The sequence below is a fragment of the Capra hircus genome (genome assembly GCF_001704415.2).
Source record: "Capra hircus breed San Clemente chromosome X unlocalized genomic scaffold, ASM170441v1, whole genome shotgun sequence".
Lineage (NCBI taxonomy): Eukaryota > Metazoa > Chordata > Mammalia > Artiodactyla > Bovidae > Capra > Capra hircus.
The window spans coordinates 28,796,156-28,819,085 of record NW_017189517.1 but is presented as its reverse complement, the minus strand read 5'-3'; the positions used below and the strand labels follow the sequence as shown (position 1 = coordinate 28,819,085).

At 37.5% G+C, this 22,930-nt stretch overlaps 1 protein-coding gene across 1 annotated transcript in view; it reads left to right on the top strand.

Annotated features, from left to right (window-relative positions):
• KLHL4 (kelch like family member 4) overlaps nucleotides 1–22,930 on the top strand; it is a 144,966-nt gene that overhangs the window by 104,769 nt on the left and 17,267 nt on the right. The window contains exons 7-9 of the mRNA XM_018044283.1: nucleotides 370–594; nucleotides 7,756–7,918; nucleotides 11,284–11,496. Coding sequence (XP_017899772.1) covers nucleotides 370–594; nucleotides 7,756–7,918; nucleotides 11,284–11,496 — 601 coding nt within the window. The remainder of the gene's footprint in view (nucleotides 1–369; nucleotides 595–7,755; nucleotides 7,919–11,283; nucleotides 11,497–22,930) is intronic.

The following is a 22,930-nucleotide window of genomic DNA, read 5'->3' as shown; positions in this document are numbered from 1 at the left end:
AGTTAAGTAAAACCATAATGAATGTGTAAATAGTAATACATTCCAAAGCAGTTTTTGTTGTAAAATGTGGTGTCTGGAACCTGTGTTAATACTAACAGTAGCATATTATAGCCAAAGAAGTCATTATAAACATATAAACCATATATATTAAATAAACTATTTTATTCTCACTTTTCCATTTGGATTCAGAAGTGGTGAAATATTATCCTTGCCTTGTCTTACAGGTTGGAGAATTATCTGGACTACTTATTTTAATTTGAACTGCAATCACTGAGTCTATACTATAAATATAGATACATAAATATAATATGAATGGTGAAAACATTTTGCACAAGTAGTTTTTAGCATTGTTTACTATCCCTTTAACAGGTACCAGTACAATTGAAAAATATGACCTGCGGAACAACAGCTGGCTACATATTGGCACCATGAATGGGCGTAGGCTTCAGTTTGGAGTTGCTGTTATTGATAACAAACTCTATGTTGTGGGAGGAAGAGATGGTTTAAAAACTTTGAATACTGTGGAATGTTTTAATCCAGTTGGCAAAATCTGGACAGTGATGCCTCCCATGTCAACACACAGGCATGGTTTAGGTAAGAGCTTAATGTTCTATAGTTTCTAAAGACTGTACATTTACTAGAGCTTAAATAAGTGCATATCATTGAAATTTAGTCATACTCTTATATTCAAAACGTCTGAAAATTCTGAAAAGCTTAAATAAATGGTAAAAGCGTGTGAAAGTTTTTTCCTTGTTTCAGGTGTCATACTTGTTGTAACTGTACCTCCATTCCACTGGTATTTTAAAGGGGTCCCGCTTCAGGAAGGATAAAACCTTTTAGAAAGAATACATTGTTGAGGAGCATGCAACTACAACAAGTTTTCTTCTAAGGTCAGTTGAGAGAAAAGAACACTTGCTAACAGAGAGACAAAGTGTTTCTAGTTACTAGTGTCCCTTACCATAAGAATCAAATCTGTATTCATTCTTTTACAAGTGGTTGACCAGTTTTCCCAGCACCACTTGTTAAAGAGATTGTCTTTACTCCATTGTATATTCTTGCCTCCTTTGTCAAAGATAAGGTGTCCATATGTGTGTGGATTTATCTCTGGGCTTTCTATTTTGTTCCATTGATCTATATGTCTGTCTTTGTGCCAGTACCATACTGTCTTGATGACTGTGGCTTTGTAGTAGAGCCTGAAGTCAGGCAAGTTGATTCCTCCAGTTCCATTCTTCTTTCTCAAGATTGCTTTGGCTATTCGAGGTTTTTTGTGTTTCCATACAAATCTTGAAATTATTTGTTCTAGTTCTGTGAAAAATGTGGCTGGTAGCTTGACAGGGATTGCATTGAGTTTGTAAATTGCTTTGGGTAGTATACTCATTTTCACTATATTGATTCTTCCGATCCATGAACATGGTATATTTCTCCATCTATTAGTGTCCTCTTTGATTTCTTTCATCAGTGTTTTATAGTTTTCTATATATAGGTCTTTAGTTTCTTTAGGTAGATATATTCCTAAGTATTTTATTCTTTTCGTTGCAATGGTGAATGGAATTGTTTCCTTAATTTCTTTTTCTACTTTCTCATTATTCGTGTATAGGAATGCAAGGGATTTCTGTGTTCTGTGTGTTGATTTTATATCCTGCAACTTTACTATATTCATTGATTAGCTCTAGTAATTTTCTGGTGGAGTCTTTAGGGTTTTCCATGTAGAGGATCATGTCATCTGCAAACAGTGAGAGTTTTACTTCTTCTTTTCCAATTTGGATTCCTTTTATTTCTTTTTCTGCTCTGATTGCTGTGGCCAAAACTTCTAGATCACTTTCTATCACCATACACAAAAATAACTCAAAATGGATTAAAGATCTAAATGTAAGATCAGAAACTATAAAACTCCTAGAGGAGAACATAGGCAAAACACTCTCCGACATAAATCACAGCAGGATCCTCTATGATCCACCTCCCAGAATTCTGGAAATAAAAGCAAAAATAAACAAATGGGATCTAATTAAAATTAAAAGCTTCTGTACAACAAAGGAAAATATAAGCAAGGTGAAAAGACAGCCTTCTGAATGGGAGAAAATAATAGCAACTGAAACAACTGACAAACAACTAATCTCAAAAATATACAAGCAACTTCTGCAGCTCAATTCCAGAAAAATAAACGACCCAATCAAAAAATGGGCCAAAGAACTAAGTAGACATTTCTCCAAAGAAGACATACGGATGGCTAACAAACACATGAAAAGATGCTCAACATCACTCATTATTAGAGAAATGCAAATCAAAACCACAATGAGGTACCACTTCACACCAGTCAGAATGGCTGCGATCCAAAAATCTGCAAGCAATAAATGCTGGAGAGGGTGTGGAGAAAAGGGAACCCTCCTACACTGTTGGTGGGAATGCAAACTAGTACAGCCACTATGGAGAACAGTGTGGAGATTCCTTAAAAAATTGCAAATAGAACTACCTTATGACCCAGCAATCCCACTGCTGGGCATACACACCGAGGAAACCAGAATTGAAAGAGACACATGTACCCCAATGTTCATCGCAGCACTGTTTACAATAGCCAGGACATGGAAACAACCTAGATGTCCATCAGCAGATGAATGGATAAGAAAGCTGTGGTACATATACACAATGGAGTATTACTCAGCCGTTAAAAAGAATTCATTTGAATCAGTTCTGACGAGATGGGTGAAACTGGAGCCAATTATACAGAGTGAAGTAAGCCAGAAAGAAAAACACCAATACAGTATACTAACACATATATATGGAATTTAGGAAGATGGCAATGACGACCCTGTATGCAAGACAGGAAAAAAGACACAGATGTGTATACCAGACTTTTGGACTCAGAGGGAGAGGGAGAGGGTGGGATGATTTGGGAGAATGGGAATTCTAACATGTATACTGTCATGTAAGAATTGAATCGCCAGTCCATGTCTGACATAGGATGCAGCTTGCTTGGGGCTGGTGCATGGGGATGACCCAGAGAGATGTTGTGGGGAGGGAGGTGGGAGGGGGGTTCATGTTTGGGAACGCATGTAAGAATTAAAGATTTTAAAATTTAAAAAAAAAATTAAAAATTAAAAAAAGAATAAAAAAAAAATAAAAAGAATCAAATCTGTATTCAGGCAAAAGCCTTCGGATGCAGTTTGAAGGCAGGGCTATTTAGAAAAACCACTTTCTTTGAGAGCAGCCTTAATTTATACTTAAGTCAGAGGTTCCCAAGAAGCTTAAGAAGGAATAGAGACTTCTTGAACAGTGAAGAACTTTGATTCTCCTAATGGCTTGTCAAGGTCCACTTTTCTTAGTGCTAGACTCTGTATGTTTCAATACTACAGAGTTTGTTTTTTAAGAAAAGAATTATTGCATTGCTTTTATTGTTTTTTTTTTAATTTTTTATTTTTTTTAAATTTTAAAATCTTTAATTCTTACATGCGTTCCCAAACATGAACCCCCCTCCCACCTCCCTCCCCACAACATCTCTCTGGGTCATCCCCATGCACCAGCCCCAAGCAAGCTGCACCCTACGTCAGACATGGACTGGCGATTCAATTCTTACATGACAGTATACATGTTAGAATTCCCATTCTCCCAAATCATCCCACCCTCTCCCTCTCCCTCTGAGTCCAAAAGTCTGGTATACACATCTGTGTCTTTTTTCCTGTCTTGCATACAGGGTCGTCATTGCCAACTTCCTAAATTCCATATATATGTGTTAGTATACTGTATTGGTGTTTTTCTTTCTGGCTTACTTCACTCTGTATAATTGGCTCCAGTTTCACCCATCTCATCAGAACTGATTCAAATGAATTCTTTTTAACGGCTGAGTAATACTCCATTGTGTATATGTACCACAGCTTTCTTATCCATTCATCTGCTGATGGACATCTAGGTTGTTTCCATGTCCTGGCTATTGTAAACAGTGCTGCGATGAACATTGGGGTACATGTGTCTCTTTCAATTCTGGTTTCCTCGGTGTGTATGCCCAGCAGTGGGATTGCTGGGTCATAAGGTAGTTCTATTTGCAATTTTTTAAGGAATCTCCACACTGTTCTCCATAGTGGCTGTACTAGTTTGCATTCCCACCAACAGTGTAGGAGGGTTCCCTTTTCTCCACACCCTCTCCAGCATTTATTGCTTGCAGATTTTTGGATCGCAGCCATTCTGACTGGTGTGAAGTGGTACCTCATTGTGGTTTTGATTTGCATTTCTCTAATAATGAGTGATGTTGAGCATCTTTTCATGTGTTTGTTAGCCATCCGTATGTCTTCTTTGGAGAAATGTCTAAAAGAAATCAAAGGAATCCAAATTGGAAAAGAAGAAGTAAAACTCTCACTGTTTGCAGATGACATGATCCTCTACATGGAAAACCCTAGACTCCACCAGAAAATTACTAGAGCTAATCAATGAATATAGTAAAGTTGCAGGATATAAAATCAACACACAGAAATCCCTTGCATTCCTATACACGAATAATGAGAAAGTAGAAAAAGAAATTAAGGAAACAATTCCATTCACCATTGCAACGAAAAGAATAAAATACTTAGGAATATATCTACCTAAAGAAACTAAAGACCTATATATAGAAAACTATAAAACACTGATGAAAGAAATCAAAGAGGACACTAATAGATGGAGAAATATACCATGTTCATGGATCGGAATAATCAATATAGTGAAAATGAGTATACTACCCAAAGCAATTTACAAATTCAATGCATTGCTTTTAAAGAACCAAATTTTACACAGCTAAAGTGTGACATATTCAAGATGGGTGTTGTTTGCCCCAATATAACTGATAAATTATATCAAATGATAGACTATGTAATTATTCAGCTCAGTTCTGTATATGTGATTTTTTAGAAAACATATCTTACAGAGACACCAAAGCAAAATTTAAAACTCTTAATTGCTATTGCTAAAGAGATAGGAGAGGTAGTGTGGATGGCAAGCTGAGATGGTTAAGAAGGTGGCAGGAGGAACCAGTAACGTGAATTCCCAGAGCAGATGAGAAACAGAAAGGAGTTATTCATAGAATCCAATAGAAAAAATCAGATTGATTATATTCTTGCAGCCAAACATGGAGAAGCACTATACAGTCAGCAAAAACAAAACTGGGGGTATACTCTGGTTCAGATCATGAACTCGTTATTGCCAAATTCAGACTTAAACTGAAGAAAGTACGGAAAGCCACTAGACCATTCAGGCATGACCTAAATCAAATCCCTTATGATTATACAGTGGAAGAGACAAATGTATTCAAGGTATTACATCTGATAGAGTGCCTGAAGAACAAAAGATAGAGGTTCATGACATTGTACAGGAGGCAGGAGTAAAGACAATCCCCAAGAAAGAGAAATGCAAAAAGGCAACATGGTTGTCTGAGGAAGCCTTACAAATAGCTATGAAAAGAAGAGATGGGAAAGGCAAAGGAGAAAAGGAAAGATATACCTATTTGGATGCAGAGTAGCAAAGAAGAGCAAGGAAAGATAAGAAAGCCTCCCTCGGTAATCAATGCAAAGGAATAGAGGAAAACAATATAATGGGAAAGACTAGAGATCTCTTCAGGAAAGTGAGAGATACCAAGTAGATGTTTCATGCAAAGATGGACTCAATAAAGGACAGAAATGGTATGGACTTAACAAGGGCAGAAGATATTAAGAAGAGGTGCCAAGAATACACAGAAGAACTACACAAAAAAAAGATCTTTATGACCCAGATAATCATGGTGGTGTGATCACTCTCCTAGAGCCAGACATTCTGGAATGTGAAGTCAAGGGAGCCTTAGGAAGCATCACTACAAACAAAGCTAGTGGAGGTGATGGAATTCCAGTTGAGTTATTTCAAGTCCTAAAAGACAGTGGTGTGAAATGGCTGCACTCAATATGCCAGCAAATTTGGAAAACCCAGCAGTGGCCACAGGACTGGAAAAGTTGGTTTTCATTCCAATCCCAAAGAAAGGAAATAACAAAGAATGCTCAAACTACCTCATAATTGCACTCATCTCACACTCTAATAAAGTAATGCTCAAAATTCTCCAAGCCAGGCTTCAACAATACATGAACCATGAACTTCCAGATGTTCAAGCTGGATTTAGAAAAGGCAGAGGAATCAGAGATCAAGTTACATCTGCTGGATCATAGAAAAAGCAAAAGAGTTCCAGAAAAACATCTACTTCCACTTTATTGATTATGCCAGAGCCTTTGTGTGGATCACAATAATCTATGGAAAATTCCTCAAGAGATAGGAATAGCAGACCATCTGACCTGCCTCCTAAGAAATCTACTTGCAGGTTAAGAAGCAACAGTTAGAACTGGATATGGACAACAAACTGACTCCAAATTGGGAAAGGGGTATGACAAAGTTGTGTATTGTCACCCTGCTTATTGAACTTATATGCAGAGTACATCATGAGAAATGCTGAACTGTATGAAGCACAAGCTGGAATCAAGATTTACAGGAGAAATATCAATAACGTCAGCTATGCAGCTGACACCACCCTTATGGCAGAAAGTGAAGAAGAACTAAAGAGCCTCTTGATCAAAGTGAAAGAGGAGAGTGAAAAAGTTGGCTTAAAACTCAGTATTCAAGAAACTAAGATCATGGCATCTGGTCCCATCACTTCATGGCAAATAGATGGGGAAACAGTGGAAACAGTGACAGACTTTATTTTGGAGACTTCCAAAATTGCCACAGATGGTGACTGCAGCCATGAAATGTAAAGATGCTTGCTCTTGGAAGAAAAGTTATGACCAACCTAGACAGCGAATTAAAAACCAGAAACATTACTTTGCCAACAAATGTATGTCTAGTCAAAGCTATGGGTTTTCCAGTAGTCATGTATGATATGAGAGTTGGACTATAATTAAAGCTGAGCATGGAATAAATGATCTTTTTGAACTGTGGTATTGAAGAAGACTCCTGAGAGTCTCTTGGACAGCATGGAGATCCAACCAGTCCATCCTAAAGGAAATCAATCCTGAATATTCATTTGAAGGACTGATGCTGAAGCTGAAACTTCCAATACTTGGCCACCTGATTTGAACCACTGACACATCTGAAAAGACCCTGATTCTGGGAAAGATTTAAAGATGGGTGGAGAAGGGGACGACAGAGGATGAGATAGTTGGATGTCATCACCAACTCAATGGACATGAGTTTGAGTAAACTCCGGAGTTGGTGATGGACAGGGAGGCCTGGCTTGCTGCAGTCCATGGGGTTGCAAATAGTTGGACACGACTGAGCGACTGAACTGAATAGAACAAATTTCTAACTAAACTTCAAAAACCCCTGTCTACTGAGATGTCCTATGGGAATCATTTTTATCCCCTTAATAAAAATAAGGGATTAGAAAGATCTATCAGACTTAGTCAACAGTTCTAGTTTTTATCTAAGATTCAGTATCATATCTCATCTATCTTTTATATTTGAAAAATGAGATTGAAACTGTGACAGAGAAAAATCATCTTCCCTTTTCTGTTAATTGCAAGAAATGGTGTGTTCATCTACTTTCTATGCCTTTAGCATTATTACCATGATACCCTTCCATGATATTTCCTAGGGTTAAAAGACCATATTTAGTTTTAGTTTCAAATCAAGATTGGCAAATTATTCATTAAATGGCTATTTACAAAACCATTAATAGATAAAAATCATGTTTTTAAGTAGTCACTTCCTTATAAAATGAAGTATCTACTATATATGCCCTACCTAGGTGAGCTCTCATGCTATTTTTTCCTTTAGGTGTAGCCACACTTGAAGGACCAATGTATGCTGTTGGTGGCCACGATGGATGGAGTTATCTAAATACTGTAGAAAGGTGGGACCCGGAGGGACGTCAGTGGAATTATGTGGCCAGTATGTCAACTCCTAGAAGCACAGTTGGTGTAGTCACATTAAACAATAAGTGAGTAGAGCCAAACATGCATGCTTTTGCTCCCATTTCTTGTAGTACAGCACTTCAGTGATGTGATACACCTGCCAATAAGCATTCCCAGTGACTAGGACATCCTAGTAATGGATTGTAAAAGGCCTTTGTTGGAACTCTCCCTTCATTATGATGGAAAATATTTATCTAAAATGAATACCTAATTAAATATCCTAAGACCAGCAGTAACATTAATACCTGAGATCTATTTAGAAATGTTGAATCTTAACCCCAGCCCAGACCTTTTGAATCAGAATAGACATTTTAAGAAGATCCTCAAGTAACTTGTATTACACATTAAATTTGAGAAGCACTTTTGTAAGCAAGGCAGTTTCAATCTTACCCTCAAGAAACTACCATTTTTTGGTTATGACTTTTTCTTGACTTATCAAAACTTCAGTCTGTTTTTGTAATATGCCAAGTCTTTTTTTCTCTTTATAACTCACTCTCCTAAGTGTTCTAGAATTATAGCTAGTCCCATCTTTCTGAATCTTTTCTTCTTTCTGATCACTTTCCTATGAAGGAAAATAATATATTAACTTGCCTTAATTGCCTTAAACTTGCCTTACTTGCCTTAAACTTGATAATACTAGAGGTTTCTACAAGCTTGAATTATTCTTCTTGCAGGTAACTTGTAATTGTGTCCTTTCTGAAAAGGGATCTTTGGAGATAATGACAAGCATATAGGAGGAACTTGAATGATGAAAATTTCAGACAGCAGGATGACAGTCTTGTGTGTCTGTATTGACTATTCATAAAGTCAGTATCTCATCATATAACTGGATTCAATAGAAATTTCAATGCAGATGTTTTTTAGCACCTTGTGCATAAAGTAAGTGGAGAAGGCAAAGGCAACCCACGCCAGTACTCTTGCCTGGAAAATCCCATTGGTGGAGGAGCCTGGTAGGCTGCAGTCCATGGGGTCGTGAAGAGTCAGACACGACTGAGCGACTTCACTTTCACTTTTCACTTTCATGCATTGGAGAAAGAAATGGCAACCCACCCCAGTGTTCTTGCCTGGAGAATCCCAGGGATGGTGGAGCCTGGTGGGCTGCCGTCTATGGGGTTGCACAGAGACGGAGATGACTGAAGAGACTTAGCAGCAGCAGCATAAGTAGGAAGTGTCTGTGGTTAACAGAAAACCCAGACTTACAGTGTTTTAGGGTTTAAAATACTCCTAAATCTGATTATCTCTAGCCTAACCTGAATGATATCCAGTGACTCGGTAGTGATCTCCTACCTGTTACAGAAGAGGTTGAAATAATTGAATTTAAAGAATTTAATTTTGTCTTGCTAACTTGCTATTGTTCACAACTGAGCATGAAGGGCAGTAAACTATATGAAGGCATATAGTTTAATAAATGTTGATCTTCTCTATTGATTGGAATTAGCTTTAAATTAGACTAAAAATAATGTCAGAAAAACATCTATTTCTGCTTCATTGGCTACACAAAAGCCTTTGACTGTGTGGATCACAACAAAATGTAGACAATTCTTAAAGAGATAAGAATACCAGACCACCTTACCTGCCTCCTGAGAAACCTGTATGCAAGTCAAGAAGCAACAGTTAGAACAGACATGGAACAATGGGCTGGTTCAAAATTGAGAAAGGAGTATGTCAAGGCTGTATATTGTCACCCTGCTTATTTGACTTCTATGCAGAGTGAAGTGAAAGTCGTTCGACTGTGACCCCATGGACTGTAGCCTGCCAGACTCCTCTGTCCATAGAATTCTCCAGGCAATTCTACTGGAGTGGGTCTCCTGCATTGCAGAATGATTCTTACCAGCTGAGCTATCAGGAAAGGCCCCTCTATACAGAGTATGTCATGCAAAATGCTGGGCTGGATGAATCACAAGCTGGAATCAATATTGCTGGGAGAAATATCAACAACCTCAGATGTGCAGATGATAGCACTCTAATGGCAGAAAGCAAGCAGGAACTAAAGGGCCTGTTGATGAAAGTGAAAGAGGAGAGTGAAAAAGCTGGCTTAAAACTCAGCATTTAAAGAATGAAGATTATGGCATCTGATCCCATCACTTCATGGCTAATAGGTGAGGAAAAAAATGGAAACAGTGACAAACTTCATTTTGGGGGGCTCCAAAGTCACTATGGATGGTGACTGCAGCCATGAAATTAAAAGAAACTTGCTCCTTGCAAGGAAAGCTATGACACAACTAGACAGCATATTAAAAAACAGAGACATTTTGCTGACAAAGACCTGTATAGTCAAAGCTATGGTTTTTCCAGTAATCATATACGGTTGTGAGAGTTGGTGCATAAAAAAGGCTGAGTGCCAAAGAATTGATGCTTTTGAACTGTGGGGCTGAAGAAGAGAGTCCCTTGGACATCAAGGAGATCCAACCGAGCCTCAAAGAAATCAACCCTGTATACTCATTGGAAGGACTGATGCTGAAGCTGAAACTCTAATACTTTGGCCACCTGATGTGAAGAGCCAACTCACTGGAAAAGACCCTGATCCTGGGAAAGATTGAAGGCAGGAGGAGAAGGGGATGACAGAGGAGGAGATGGTTGGATGGCATCAGTGACTCAATGGACATGAGTTTGAGTGGACTACAGGAGATAGTGAAGGACAGGGAAGCCTGCTGTGCTACAGTCCGTAGAGTCACAAAGAGTAGGCCACGAAAGAGTTGAACAACAATAACAAATTAAAAACACTGCTAATCCACCTGTGGCGGATTCATGTTGATGTATGGCAAAACCAATACAATATTGTAAAGTATTTAGCCTCCAATTAAAATAAATAAATTTATATTAAAAAATAAATACATACAAAAAATTGGCATTTTAAAACTTATGAGAGAAATGTTATAGATAATACATCTTCCTAGGAAAAAAATCTGTTTTTTAGGTTTTATCTTATTCCGTTAGTTATTTGTTAAATTAATATCTTCTTAGTTACAAATGTTTCTTACACTAAATAAAGTAGTTCAATAAAGCAATAGAGAGTCTAATGCTAGGCAATTAAACCTAGCTAAAATTGTAAGGTTCCTGGATTTGAGTTTTGGAAAGATCTTACCATCTTTAAAAATGTTCAGCTTTATTGTGGTTTAGTAGACAAATACTACCAATGCTTTTATCTCTTTCCTTTCTTTGTAGTTCATTTCCCATATAAACCTTTAATCTATTATATCAAAGAAACTTTCAAAAGTAGGTAGGTTTAGGGTAAGGTAGACTTTAACAAATGCCTTCACAAATTCAGGCCTTTCGCTATAAAATCCTGAGGGAGTAGAATACAAAGTCCAATGCTGTGTGCAGTGTATTTTCACTTGCATTCTATGCACAAATATATACACATATACACATACTTCTGTCTTTATTCTAGGCTATATGCTATTGGTGGACGTGATGGAAGTTCCTGCCTCAAATCTATGGAATATTTTGACCCACACACTAACAGGTGGAGTCTGTGTGCTCCAATGTCCAAAAGACGTGGAGGTGTAGGAGTTGCAACATACAATGGATTCTTATATGTGGTTGGGGGTCATGATGCCCCTGCCTCTAACCATTGCTCCAGACTTTCTGCCTGTGTTGAACGGTAAAATATTTCTATTTATTCATTATTTATTTGGTTATTTGTTTTTTTTTCAGAAATGAGAAGGATTTTTAAGCTGCCAAAATGTAGTCTTCCAAATAAGTGTTAATCCTTTCAGAGGTTTAATTCTTTTAAAAATTTTATCCTTACTCCTAGACTCAAAATATTTTGAAGAAATCTTGCATATGCATTCCAGATTCATCATTAGAAGTGTATGAAAAGAATACGTTGTTTTATCATTTAATAGTCACTCTATAAAATGAGACAGAAGTAAGAATAAATATATTTTTATTACAAGCTATATCACTCAACTATTCACTGGCTCAAATCACAACTTTACTGTTTCAAAAACTGAATCAGTACTCAAAGGATAAAGGCTTCAGTTCAGTTCAGTCGCTCAGTCGTGTCCGACTCTTTGCAACCCCATGAATTGCAGCACGCCAGGCCTCCCTGTTCATCACCAACTCTAAGGCTCATCACTGCAAAATAAACAGAAAAAAATCCCAAAGAGAGGTGTTTATGATGTTCTGAACAATGACTGTATTGCATTAAGTATTTAATTTCTCACAGGTAGATTCTTTGAATGGGAGACATTAATCTGGATGAACAAAGTGTGCTACATTTTTTGTCAGTCATGTTACTTTGTAGCTTCACCACTCACGTTCTGTTCCTAAATTGGGAAGATCCTCTAGAGAAGGGAATGGCTATCCACCCCAGTATTCTTGCCTGGAAAACTCCATGGACAAAGGAGACTGGCAGGCTACAGTCCACTGGATCACAAAATCAGACACGACTGAGCAACTAACATTTTCACTTTTCCCTTTCAAGATAGACTGCATGCACACACACACACTATATATGTGTGTGTGTGTGTATATATATGTATATGTATAAAGTGAAGTGAAGTCACTCAGTAGTGTTTGACTCTTTGTGACCCCATGGACTGTAGCCTACCATGCTCCTCTGTCCATGAGGTTTTCCAGATAAGAGTACTGGAGTGGGTTGGCATTTCTTTCTCCAGAGGATCTTCCTGACCCAGGAATCAAACCCGGGTCTCCCGCATTGGAGGCAGATGCTTTAACCTCTGAGCCACCAGGGAAGTCCTATATATATATGTATATATACACACAAACATAGCAGTTGATAATAGCCTAAGTCCAAGTGACAAATTTACAGTCAGTTAAGTTATCAGAATTCAGAAGACAGATCAGTATGGATGGCATCTGTCAAGAGAAATTCATGAACCAGGTAGAATGTGTAATTTGTAGGCATAAAAAAGAATGGAGGGAGTTTCAGGTCTAGGAAAAAACACAACCCAAACCATGAAAGCAAAGGAGAAAGCTTCATAGTTATGAGCAGAGACTTTAGACTTAAAGGTAGAGCAAATTGGAAGAGCAATTAAAAACTCAATTATGTACCAGATTTTTGATAGCCAGAAATGTCAAGATGAAAACTTTTGGATTTTATGTCACAGACAAAAGGATTTTAAGTTTGGGAGAAATGGAATATTACCAAGAAAAATAGTTTGGAGAAAATTGATTTAACAGTCATATATAGGATAAAATGTAGGCAGAAAAGACGAAAGGAAAGCATACAAATACTATTATTTTTCTTCTGAAAGGCACAATTGATAGTGCTAATACCTTGTTTCTTACAGGGAATAATTGATCTTTGGTAGTTTTTTTTTCCCCCTAAGTTTAATCCTAAATGATTGGCTCCCTGCTACTCAGTGTACATCTGGAATGCTTTTCAAGAGATTGGTTCCTAACAGATGCAAACAAACTTTAAGAATTATGCAAAACATAAAGAAGGTCAATTACTGTCTCAAATGTATAATACAGTTCAGTTCAGTCACTCAGCCATGTACCACTCTTTGCGACCCCATGGACTGCAGCATGCCAGGCTTCCCTGTCCATCACCAACTCCTGGAGCTTGCTCAACCTCAGGTCCATGGAGTTGGTGATGCCATCCAACCATCTTATCCTCTGTTATCCCCTTCTCCTCCTACCTTCAATCTTTCCCAGCATTAGGGTCTTTTCCAATGCGTCAGTTCTTCACATCAGATGGCCAAAGTATTGGATATTATAGTTAAATATATGTGTGCTTTCCTGGTGGCTCAGAAGGTAAAGCGTCTGCCTGCAATGTGGGAGACCTGGGTTTGATCCCTGGGTCGGGAAGATCCCCTGGAGAAGGAAATGGCAACCCACTGGAGTACTCTTGCCTGGAAAATTCCACGGATAGAGGAGCCTGTTAGGCTACAGTTCATGGTATCGCAAAGAGTTGGACATGACTGAGCAACTCAAATGAGTCAGTTCTTCACATCAGGTGGCCAAAGTATTGGATATTATACTTAGATATATGTAAAAGTGAGCTTTTCCATATCAGTTTTCTCCAGAGTTAGCAAAGTAATAATTGATCACCTGTTCGTTATGCCAGATTATTTTTTAGTGTGGCAAAATATATATAACATAAAATTTATCATTTTAAGCATTTTTAAGTGCACAGTTCAGTGTCATTAAGTACATTCACATTGTTGTGAAACATTATCATCATCCACCTCCAAAACTTTCTTCACTTCCTCAGATTGAAACTCTATCCTCATTAAACAATAAATCCCCATTCCTTCCTCACCTCAGTCCCTGGCCACCACCATTTTACTTTTTGTTTCTATGAATTTCATAATTCTAGGTACCTAATAAAAGTGGAGTCATAAATAATCCTTTTCTGTTTGGCTTATTTTACTGAGCCTTATATTCTTCAAGTTTCATAGAAGTTATAGTGTTTATCTGAATTTCCTTTCCTTTTGAAAGCTGAAAAATATTACATTATATGTACAAGCCACATCATTTTGTTTATCCACTCATTCATCAATTTACAATTGGGGTTGCTTTACTTTTTGACTACTATGAACAATGCTGCTAGAATATAGGTGTACAGATATCTGTTTGAACCTCTGCTTTCAATTCTTTTGGGTATACATAGAACTAGAGTTTCTTTATCATAATTTCTATTTTTAAATGTTTAAGGAACCTCCATACTGTTTTCCATTGAAGCTGCACCATTTTATATTCCCACCAGCAAAGCAAAAGGAATTCAATTTCTGTACATCTTCACCAACACTGATTCGTTTTTCATAGCTATCCCAATGGATTTGAAGTGGTATCTCTTTGTGTTTGTGATTTGGGTTTCCCTATTGATTAGCTTTGTTGAGCATCTTAATGTGTGCTATTAGTCATTTGTGCATCTTCTTTATAGAAATGTCTATTGCAGTTCTTTGCCCATTTTTATTTGGGTTGTTTGTCTTTTTGCTGTTGAGTTATAGGAGTTCTTTATATATTCTGTATATTAACTTCTTGTCAGATATGTGATTTGCACATCATTACTTTCATTGCATGGGTTGCTTTTGCACTCTGATAATAGCACCCTTTGATGTGCAAATGTTTTTAATATTGAATCCAATTTTTCTTCATAGTTCGTGCTTTTGGGGTCATATCTAAAAGATCTTTGCCAAATTCAATGTCATAAAACATTTCCCCTATGTTTTCTTATAAGAGTTCCATAGTTCTAGCTCTTGTGTTCAGGCATTTGATCCATTTGAGTTAATTTTTGTATATGAAGTAAGGAAAAATACAACTTCATTATTTTACAGGTGGATATCCATTTTTCCTATGAATATTTGTTGAAAAGACTGTTCTTTCCTCATTGAATGATCTTGGCCTCATTTGCAAAAATTATTTTACCATGTATGTGAGGGTATATTTCTGGCTCTGTATTCTATATCTGTATTCTATGTATTCTATATCTGCCACTATGCCAGTACCACACTCTTTATTATTGTAGCTTTCTAGTAAGTTTTGAAATCAAGAAGTATTAAACCTCAATCTTTGTTCATCTTTTTCCAAAATTATTTTGGATGCTCTGGATCCCCAACATTCAATATAGGTTTATAACGGATATCTCTATTCCTGCAAAAAAAGTTTCTGGGGTTTTCATAAACATTGCATAGATTCTGTAGATCACTTTGGTGATATTGACATCTTAATAATATTGTGTCTGCTAATCCAGGAACATGAGATGTCTTTCTACCTCATGATATCTTCTTTAATTTCTTCTTTTCCAGTGTGTTTGCACTTTATTTCTCTATGTTGAATAGAAGTGGCGAAAATTCCTATTATTGTCTTGTTCTTGATCTCAGAGAGAAAGCCTTCAGTCTTTCCTCATTGAGTATGATAGATCTAGGTTTTTTTAATATCTGGCCTTTATTATGTTAAGTTGGTTTTATTCTGTTCCTATTTTGGTTACTGTTTTTATCATTAAAAAATGATTGAAAGTATTTTGTCACATACTTTTTGTGCATTAGGTGAGAGAATATGTGTTTTTTTCCTCTTCATTCTGCCAGCGTAGAGTATTCAGTTCAGTTCAGTTTAGTCCAGTGGCTCAGTTGTGTCTGACTCTTTGTGACCTCATGGACTGAAGCACGCCAGGCTTCCCTGTCCATCACCAACTCCAGGAGCTTGCTCAAACTCAGGTCCATCGAGTTGGTGATGCCATCCAACCATCTCATACTCTGTTGTCCCCTTGTCCTCTTGCCTTCAATCTTTCACAGCATTAGGGTCTTTTCCAATGAGTCAGCTCTTCACATGAGGTGGCCAAAGTACTGGAGTTTCAGCTTTAGCATCATTCCTTCCAAAGAAATCCCAGGGCTGATCTCCTTCAGAATGGACTGGTTGGATCTCCTTGCAGTCCAAGGAACTCTCAAGAGTCTTCTCCAACACCACAGTTCAAAAGCATCAACTCTTCGGCGCTCAGCCTTCTTCACAGTCCAACTCTCACATCTGTACATGACTACTGGAAAAACCATAGCCTTGACTAGACAGACCTTTGTTGGCAAAGTAATGTCTCTGCTTTTCAATATGCTATCTAGGTTGGCTGTAACTTTTCTTCCAAGGAGTAAGCGTCTTTTAATTTCATGGCTGCAGTCAGCATCTGCAGTGATTTTGGAGCCCCCCAAAATAAAGTCTCTTGCTGTTTCCATTGTTTCCCAATCTATTTGCCATGAAGTGATAGGGCCAGATGCCATGATCTTAGTTTTTTGAACGTAGAGTTTTAAGCCAACATTTTCACTCTCCTCTTTCACTTTCATCAAGAAGCTCTTTAGTTCTTCTTCAATTTCTGCCATAAGGGTGATGTCAGCTGCCTATCTGAGGTTATTGACACTTCTTCAGGCAGTCTTGATTCCAGCTGGTGCTTCATCCAACCTGGCATTTTGCATGATGTACTCTGCATAGAAGTTAAATAAGCAGGGTGACAATATACAGCCTTGATGTACTCTTTTCCCAATTTGGAACCAGGCCCTTGTTCCATGTCCAGTTCTAACTGCTGCTTCTTGACCTACATACCAATTTCTCAGGAGGCAAGTAAGGTGGTCTGGTATTCCCATCTCTTGAAGAATTTTCCACAGTATGTTGTAATCTACACAGTCAAAGGCTTTGGTGTAGTCAATAAAGCAGAAGTAGATGTTTTTCTGAAACTTTCTTGCTTTTTCTGTGATCCAATGGATGTTGGCAATTTAATCTCTCATTCTTCTTCCTTTTCCAAAACAAGCTTGAACATCTGGAAGTTCTTGGTTCATGTATAGTATGTAGTGTATTACTTGGATTGATTTTTGTATGATAACCCATTGTTTCATTCCAGGAAGAAATCCCACTTTATTATGATATATAATCATATCAATAATCTGATGAATTCAATTTGCTAGTATTATGTTGAAGAGTCCCCTGGATTGCAAGGAGATCCAACCAGTCCATTCTGAAGGAGATCAACCCTGGGATTTCTTTGGAAGGAGTGATGCTAAAGCTGAAACTCCAGTACTTTGGCCACCTCATGCAAAGAGTTGACTCATTGGAAAAGACTCTGATGCTGGGAGGGGTTAGGGGAAGGAGAAGGGGACGACTGAGGATGAGATGGCTGGATGGCATCACGGACTCAATGGGCGTGAGTCTAAGTGAACTCTGGGAGATGGTGATGGACAGGGAGGCCGGGAGTGCTGCAATTCATGGGGTCACAAAGAGTCGGACACGACTGAGAGACTGAACTGAACTGACCTGAACTGTTTGCATTTAGTATTTATTAGGAATATCGGTGTGTAGTTTTCTTATAGTGTCTTTCTGTGGCGTTGGTATGAATGAAATGCTGACCTTACAGAATGAGTTTAGATGTGTTACTTCTTCAATATTTTGAAAGATTTTGAGAAGGATTAGTGTTACTTCTTCTCTAAATATATGAGAAAATTCACCAGTTAAGCCATCTGACCTTTGTCTTTTCTTTGTTGTGAGATTTTTCATCAGTATGAACTGCATAAATCCACTTATGTGGATTTTTTTTTTCAATAAATATGTACTACAGTACTACCGGGCTCAATGAAGCACAGGCTGGAATCAAGATTTCCGGGAGAAGTATCAACAACCTCAGATATGCAGATGGCATCATCCTTATGCCAGAAAGTGAAGAGGTACTAAAGAGCCTGTTAATGAAGGTGAAATAGGAATGTGAAAAATCTGGCTTAAAACTCAACATTCAAAAAACTAAGATCATGGCATCTGGTCCTACCAGTTCATGGCAAACAGATGGTCAAACAATGGAAACAGTGAGAGACTTTCATTTTCTTGGACTCCAAAATCACTGCAGATGGTGACTGCAACTATGAAATTAAAAGTCGCTTGCTCCTTGGTAGAAAAGTTATGACATGCTTATTAAAAAGGCATATGACATGGCATATTAAAAAGCAGAGGTATCACTTTGCCAGCAAAGGTCTGTATAGTCAATGCTATGATTTTTTCCAATAGTGAACTCTGGGAGATGGTGATGAACAGGGAGGCCTGGCGTGCTGCGACTCATCGGGTCTCAAAGAGTTAGACACGACTGAGCAACTGAACTGAACTGAACTGAACTGATGTATGGGTGTGAGTGTTGGACCATATAGAAGGCTAAGCACTGAAGAATTGATGCTTTCAAACTGTTGTGCTGGAGAAGACTCTTGAGAGTCCCATGAACTGCAAGGAGAACAAACCAGTCAATCCTAAAGGAAATCAGTCTTGAATATTCATTGGAGGGACTGATGATGAACCTGAAGCTTCAATGCTTTGGCCACCTGATGTGAAGAACCAACTCATTGGAAAAGACCCTGATGCTGGGAAAGATTGAAGGCAGGAGGAGAAGCAGACAGCAGAGGAAAAGATTGTTGGATGGCATCACTGACTCAATGGACATGACTTTGAACAAGGTCCAGGAAATGGTGAAGGACTGCGAAGCCTGGCATGCTGCCATGCATGGCAAAAAGTCAGACATGACTGAGCAACTGAAAAACAACAGTACTATAGTAAATACATGCTACAATCTATAGTTGGTTGAATCCACTGATACAGAACCATGGATATGGAGGGATGACTGTAAAGTTATACACAAACTTTCAACTGTACAGGGATCCTCTATCAGTCACGCAGTTCAAGGATCCACTGTAATTTGTTAGGAAACTTTTGATTTCCTTACAACTATAGGTCTATCGTGGTTTAACCTTGATGAGTTGTGAGTTTCTAGAAATGTGTCCATTTTATCAAGGTTAATCAAATTGTTAGTGAACAATTTTTCATAGTACTTTTATCATCTTCTCTTTTTCATAAAAGCAGTATTAATTTCCACTTCATTTGATTTTATATGTGTTTTGTCCTTTTCTCAAACTCAATCTACCTAAAGGTTTATCAATTTTGATATTTTGCAGAATTAACTCTTGATTTCATTGTTTTTTTCCTATTGTTTTTCTATTCTTTGTATTACTTATCTATGCTATAACTTCTATTATTTCCTACCTTGTGCTAACTTTGGGTTTAGTTACTCTTCCTTTTCAAGGTGTAAAATTAGGTTTTTGATTTGAAATTTTTTCCCTTTTATATGCAAGCCTTTACAGTTATAGACTCGTATCAATGTTTTCTTTGCATGTCATAAGACACTTGTGAGTCATGTTTTCATTTTTACTTGCTTCAAGATATTTTCTGATTTCCCTTATAATGTATTCTTTGACTTGTTGTTTAAGTGTGTATTCTCTATGTGTGGACATATCACTTTTCCTTCTGTTGTTGATATAGAGTTTCATTCCACTGTGAAAAGACTGCATGTTTTCAGTCTTTTAAATTTATTAAGACTTGTTTTATGGCCTAAAATATGTTTTATCTTGGATAATGTTTCTTGCTTGCTCATGAAAAATGTATCTTCTGAGTTTTAGGGGAGTAGGTCCAATTGGCCTGTAATTGTTCATCTTTCATGTACTTACTGATCTTCTGTCTGGTTTATTCTATTCATTATTGTAAGTGGGGAATTGAATTCTACTAGTACTATAGAACCATATCTTCTTGATCTTCCCCACCTCCTCTTCCTCCCTTTCTTCTTCTTCTCCTCTTTCTGTTTCCACTTCTTCTCCTAGAATGCATATATTAACTCACTTGATGTCATCTCAGAATGCCCTTAGACTTTGTTCACTTTTCTTCCTTCTTTTTGCTCCTCAAACTTGATCATTTTCAAAAGACTTGTCTTCAAGTTCACTTATTCTTCCTTCTGCTTGCTCAAGTCTCCAATTAAACCTTCTAGTAAGGTTTTAAATTCAGTCATTTCATCTTTCAGCTCCAGAATTTCTATTTTTTCTTCTTTATAAGTTATTTCCTCTGTTGACATTCTTATTTTGTTCATTTATCGTTTTCCTGTTTCCTTAAATCTTTGCCTGTTTTTCTTTTTTTCTTTTTGAGAATATATGACAGTTCTGTTAATATCTTTCTCTAGTAAGACAGATGCCTATGTTTCTAACAAAAATGGCTCTGGAGGTTTACTTTGTTCTTTTGAGTAACTTTCATTTTCCTATTTATTTGTATGCTTTGGGATATTTGTTGAAAACTGGACATTTTGAAATATCCTTCCCAGTCCTTGCAGATTGGCTCCATACATAGGAAGACTGTCACTAATTAATCACTAATTATGTTCTGTGCTTGGGATCAACCTAGCATTAAGACTTGAGGTCTTAGAACTTTACTAGATTTGTCTTTTTCCTGGGTGTGTGTGTGATTCTCTGTATACATGGCTGCTTTTAAATGCCTTACTTTTCTTAAAGAGTCTTGGCCCTGCTGTCTTTCAGGGCTTTAGCTTTCTATTGCAATCAGTAGTTTTGTAGTATCAGTCATCTCTCTTTTCAGTTGTCAGTGCATCTGTAATCTCCCTGCAAATTTCACAAACTATGTGCACTACTTCTCATGGCTTTTCCTAGCCTGATACCTGAGCTATGCCACATTAGACTATCTGAGCTCTAAGCTAGGTAACACAGAAAATAACCTCTTTGCGAACAATTGAGACATGTTAGATTGTAGATTATTAGCTCTGCTCTTCTCTCTCTGATTCAGGAAAAGGAACTGAAGGAACTGGTGCTGAACTACTGCTTTCTCCAATCCATACCATGTCTTTCTAGGAGGGAGTGGGGTAACAGCAAGTAAGAATTTCACAAAATTGCCTACTTCTTCTTCTTAAATGAGCATGGAATTTATTGCTTTGGAGCTTGACTGATTTCCAGAACTGCTACAAAGTTATCTGAGCCAGTTTCTGTTGGTTTATTCAATAATTTTTTTTGTGCTAGAATAAGATACTAGAACTTCCTAGCCTACTCTCTTGCTGGTATTACTCCCTAGTTATTTAACATTGAAAACAAAATAAAAAACACATGAAAATCACCTTGAGTTGTTTGTATATTTAAAAAGTAGAGCTGAGCTTGTTCTGCCCTTTATATAAATGTCCAGAAGCACAATAATGAAATTATATGTAATTACAAATGGAAAGGACCTTGAAAATCTAGTGTATTCTTGTCATCTTACAGAAGTGGAAGTTGAAACCCTCTATGGTTAACTGACAAATAGTGGCTAAAGGATTTTTTTTTCATATAAGTGAAGTTTGTAAAAGATTGGAAACCAGTCATATTTGACTTTCCAATTTATTATAAAACCAAAAGTTCACTATAGTACACTCAGTACTATTGATAGGATTAAACTTGAATATTTCCTGTTTTATTGATACAGAATTTCATTGTGTATACCAAATTCTACGCATTTACTCAGCACTTGTGTATATATACTTGATGGGAATCATGTTTCACTTTTAGAAAGGCCAAAGGAATATGGTACATGCAAGACTTGTTAAAGTTCACTGTAAGAAGTTGAGAAAATTATAGATTTTATTGAAGTTTTAAATTGCCTAGATAATTTATTGATGCTTTCTAGAGAACACAAAAAATTACAGAGGGCACACAATTCACAAAAGATTAGACCCACCTGTCTGTGAATGTATATATACTCTCAACTCATATTTGTATTCAAAAAAGTAAGTGTAATAGGAAAACGTACACAGAACACTCTTTGACATAAATCATTGCAAGATCCTCTATGACCCACCTCCTATAATAATGGAAATAAAAACAAAAGTAAATAAATGGGACCTAATTAAGCTTAAAAGCTTTTGCACAACAAAGAAAACCAAAAATGAGATGAAAAAAACAGTCCTCAGAATGGGAGAAATTAATTGCAAATGTTCATGTTATTCATGAGGTTCTCAATGCAAGAATACTGAAGTGGTATGCCATTCCCTTCTCCAGTGGACCACATTTGTCAGAATTCTCCACCATGACCCGTCTGTCTTGGGTGGCCCTACAAGGCATGGCTCATAGTTTCAATGAGTTAGACAAGGCTGTGGTCCATGTGATCAGATTGGTTATTTTACTGTGACTGTGGTTTTCATTCTGTCTGCCCTCTGATGGAGAAGGATAAAAGGCTTATGATAGCTTCCTGATGGGAGAGACTGACTGGGGGGAAACTGGGTCTTGTTCTGATGGGTGGGGCCATGCTCAGTAAATTTTTAATCCAATTATCTGTTGATGGGTGGGGCTGTGTTCCCTCCCTGTTGTTTGACTTGAGACCAAACTATGGTGGAGGTAATGAAGGTAATGGCGACCTTCTTCAAAGGGTCCCATACAGGTACTGCTGCACGCAGTGCCTCCAATCCTGCAGCAGGCCACTGCTGAACAGTATGAAAAGGCAAAAAGATACAATACTGAAAGATGAACTCCGCAGGAGGGTAGGTGGAGATCAGTGGAGAAATGACTTGCAAAAGAATGAAGATATGGAGAAAAAAAAAAAAAGCAGAGAGTTGTGGATGTGACTGGTGATGGCAGTAAAGTCCAATGTTGTAACGAGCAATACTGCATAGTTAGTTAGTTAGTTAAAGTTGCTCAGTCGTGTCCGACTCTTTGAGATCCCATGGACTGTAGCCCACCAGGCTCCTCCATCCATGCGATTCTCCAGGCAAGAATACTGGAGTGTGTTGCCATTTCCTTCTCCAGAGGATCTTCCTGATC